At 44.9% G+C, this 4,030-nt stretch overlaps 1 protein-coding gene across 1 annotated transcript in view; it reads right to left on the reverse strand.

Annotated features, from left to right (window-relative positions):
* Positions 1–247: 247 nt before the first annotated feature.
* The window catches only part of F2RL1 (coagulation factor II (thrombin) receptor-like 1), a 9,895-nt gene continuing 6,112 nt past the window's right edge, over positions 248–4,030 (reverse strand). The window contains exon 2 of the mRNA XM_012664553.1: positions 248–1,462. Coding sequence (XP_012520007.1) covers positions 351–1,462 — 1,112 coding nt within the window. The 3' untranslated portion in view covers positions 248–350. The remainder of the gene's footprint in view (positions 1,463–4,030) is intronic.

The following is a 4,030-nucleotide window of genomic DNA, read 5'->3' on the forward strand; positions in this document are numbered from 1 at the left end:
TTGACCCCAAATGTAAAAGAAATACAGTTTCAGCTAAGAACTTAGTCTTCATGCCAAGCCTAGTTTTTGCAAATCACTGGGTTTCTGTCTTTTTGCCCCCTTCTGAAAAAGTCTGTTTCTGTTAGTTCAGTTTCTGGGAGTACCTGCATAGCGGAATTCTGCAACTGATACCTGTGTTAATTTGGGCGACTTTTGCCATGCAAACAGGGAAACTTCCAGCAATCCTGAGAGACATCACATATACACAGTATGTGGTGAGACCCACTTGGGTAGGCAACACAGACATGTCCCCATCAGATTAAGCAGGTCCACATCCTACTGTACAACTTCCATGTGAGGACCTGGAAAACTCAATAGGAGGTTTTAACGCTGGTTGAACTTGAAGAGTATGAGCTAGATTTCCTGGAGAATTTCTTTGAGGAGAGGGATACTTGCATCCGCTTTACAGTCCGGACACTTCGACAAAGGAGAGCGTTCTTTGCATGGTCCCTGAAATCTTGTGAAACAAAATAATAGACAAAGGGGTCGATGCAGCTGTTGAGGGTGGAGAGGCAGAGGGCGACGATGTACAGGGCGTACACATGGCTCTGGCCTTGGGTTTTAATCAGGAAGTAATGCACCACGAGCAGAAGGTTACTCGGCGTGAAGCAGATCAGGTACATGGCCAGGACGGTGATGACGAGTTTGATGGCTCTCTTCCTTTTCCTCTCTGAGTTTTCATCCATGGCCGAGGATCGCAGCATCCTGATCATCAGCACGTAGGCAGAGGCCGTGAGGAAGGCTGGGAACAGGAAGACTCCAATGGCCAGAGAGAGAAAGTAATTGAACATGTCCCCCACCAACACATCCTCGGGCAGAACGTCATGACAGGTGGTGATGTTAAGAGCTGGAATGAAGATGGTCTGCTTCACAACATACAGGGGGATGGTTACCAGCAGAATCAGCAGCCATATCCCCAGGGAGACACCAATGGCAATGTTTGCCTTCTTCCTGGGGTGCGCCATGGGGTTCACGATGACCCAATACCTCTGCACACTGAGGCAGGTCATGAAGAGAATGGAACAGTACATGTTGCCGTAGAAAAAGCCAATGAGCACCTTGCAAAGAGCTTCCCCGTAAACCCAGTTGTTGCCATGTATGTGATAGGCAATCTTCAAGGGGAACCAGATGACAGACAGGAGGTCGGCCAAGGCCAGATTGGCCATGTAAATCACGGCCGGGTGCTTCTTCTTGGTTCGGAAAAGAAAGACCCACAGGGCCAAGCCATTACTTGCCAAACCAATCACAAATACGATTGTGTAGACAATCGGAAGAAAGACGGTAGTCAGTTTTCCAGTGAGGACGGACACAGAAAACTCATCCACGGAGAAGCCTCGTCCCACTGTAACTCCTTTTCCAGTGACGTGAGATGGGCTATCAATCTTACCAATAAGACTTCTTCCTCCAGAAGGTCTTCTGGCTCCTGTACAAGACAGGCAGACAATGGTCATTACAGAAATAAACACTTCGGCAGTAATGCTGGTTTGTTCAATGAAAGTACTTTAGATGAAGATAGGCATATACTATGGGAGGATTATATTATACAAAATGCTTATAGGGGCTTTCTTTGAGTGATGAGATTACTGGGATTTCTATTATCTTGTTTATTTTGTGGTTTTTTTTCCTTACAAGTACTATTTTATTGGAGAGTTGTAGGGAGTTGTAGGGTGCATGTGGAATGTGGAGTTCTAGGAATCTCAAAGACACTGACAGTATTTCAACTGGCTTTCACAAACTGTCCACATTCATTAGTTCCCAGCTGTTCTTATCATACTATCCATCATCAGTCCTTGGATGGGCCAATTAGTAAAAACCGGTTTAGGATTGTCTAGTAATTCCTTTCCAAATTCTCAAGTGTGTGAAATAGCAAGCCCTACCCTGCCATCCGTTTTCTAAGTTCTCACTTCATAGTTGTCATCTATCCTACTCGGGCCCTGAGCCAGGATCCGGCCCAGACTATTAGTCATACCCTATCCTGGAGCTTGGCATAGGGAGATTCCCAGGACCACAAGGGGCATCCCCTTTCCACCCACAAGGATGGCCTCAGCAACGGGCAGGGATTCCCCTGAGTCTGTGCTAGCTCCCTGGAGACCTTCCATGGAAGCCGGCTAGCAGGCAAGCCTCTGGCCTCACAGCCACTGGACAGGTGGGTGTGCTGATGACAGATTGTGTTCTAACTTTCAAGCACTTAACACAGCAAGCCACCTTACCACCCCACTCCCATGTTATGAATTTAACTTTACAAACCACAAACAAATGAATGGCATATCCACCCTACATCCTGCCCCAACCAAATGTCCATGGACCTGTAAGAGACAGTGAGGAAGAACTTGAGGACACTGAATAATTTTGCTTTAATTCTGAGGAACAGTAGGATACCAGGGAGGACATTAAACCTACTCATGAGTTTATCTAACGAATTTTATGCGTGGTCATCATTTTTCCTCTCCTAGCTTTGCACTATTGAGCAGGATCATTCATTTTCAAGGCTCGCCTATTTAGGACTAACAGAGGCTGGCCTGGTGGAGTTGCGGAGGATGTAGAGATCAATACTTTGCCTTTAACTTTGTGTAATGGGTTGAAAGGTAGCCCCCAAAAAGATATCCATGTTCTAATCTCCAGAATGTGTGAATATTACCGTATTTAGCAAAACGGTCTTTGCAAATATAATTAAGGATCTTGAGATGAGAAGATCACACTAGATTATCTAGGTGGGTCCTAATTCCAATGCAAATATATTTTTAAAGAAGCAGAAAGAAACTTGAGACAGACAGAAAAGGAGAAGACACAGGAGAAGGTGGTATGAGAATGGAGGCAGAGATTGGAGTAATGCCAAGGAACAGGTCAAGAAATGCCAAGAAATGCATTATCACAAGGAAAACCCATTTTTTCCTCAGTACCAAAAAAAAAAAAAAAAATTATGTAACTTGCTCCATAAAAGGAAGGAAACTCTAGGCATTGATTACCCATAGCTACTAACATCACAAAAGGAGACAAGCAGACATCCTGTGTCTCCTCAGGGAAGAAGCACCTGTGAAGTATCCTTGCCAGAAGAAAGAACTGGAATCTCACTGTCTTAGTCTGTTGGCGCTGCTTTAACAAAGTACCACAGACTGGGTGGTGTAACGACGGAAATTTATTTCTCACAATTTCAGAGACTAGAAGTCTGAGATTAGGGTGCCAACATGGCTGGATTCTGCTGGGGGCTCTCTTCAGGTTGAGGATACAACTTCGTGTTGTATCCTCATGTGGCCAAAAGTGCAAGCCAGTTCTCAGGTCTTTTCTTGCGAGGGCAGTAATCCCAAGATTAAGACAGAGCCCTCCTGACTATTTACCTGCCACGGGCCCCACCTGCTACTACCATCACAGCAGGGACTGGAGTCCGACATACGAATGTGGGGGCACAAACATTCAGTCTGTAACACTAATCAAGCACCTGAATCCAACGACCAAATTAATGGGCAATGGGATGTGTTAACACAAGAATGTAGTCAGCAAGATGCAGGCTGTGGGAATTGCTACAGGACAAAGGACCAGTTTCTTCAAAATATAAATTACAAGGCAAAAAATAAGAGATGGAATTTATAGATTAAAAGATTTAAAAGACATGTCAGTCATATAATGTGTATACCTTATTTCGATCTTGACTCAAACAAACCAACGAAGTAACATTTATGAGGCTGGGCATGGTGCCTCACACCTGTAACACCAGCACATTGGGAGGCTGAGGTGAGAGGGTCGCTTGAGCACAGGAGTTCCAGACCAGTCTGGGCAACATAACCAGACCCTGTTTCTACAAAAAATTTAAAAATTATCTGGGCATGGTGGCATGTGCCTGTTGTTCTAGCTACTCTGAAGGCTGAGGTAGGAGGATCGTTTGAGCCCAGAAGTTTCAGGGTTGCAGTGAGCTATGATTGTGCCACTATACTCTGGCCTGGGTGACAGAATGAGACCCTGTCTCTGAAAAATATATATATATAACATTTGTGAA

This window comes from Propithecus coquereli, unplaced genomic scaffold (genome assembly GCF_000956105.1).
Source record: "Propithecus coquereli isolate 6110/MARCELLA unplaced genomic scaffold, Pcoq_1.0 Scaffold9, whole genome shotgun sequence".
Lineage (NCBI taxonomy): Eukaryota > Metazoa > Chordata > Mammalia > Primates > Indriidae > Propithecus > Propithecus coquereli.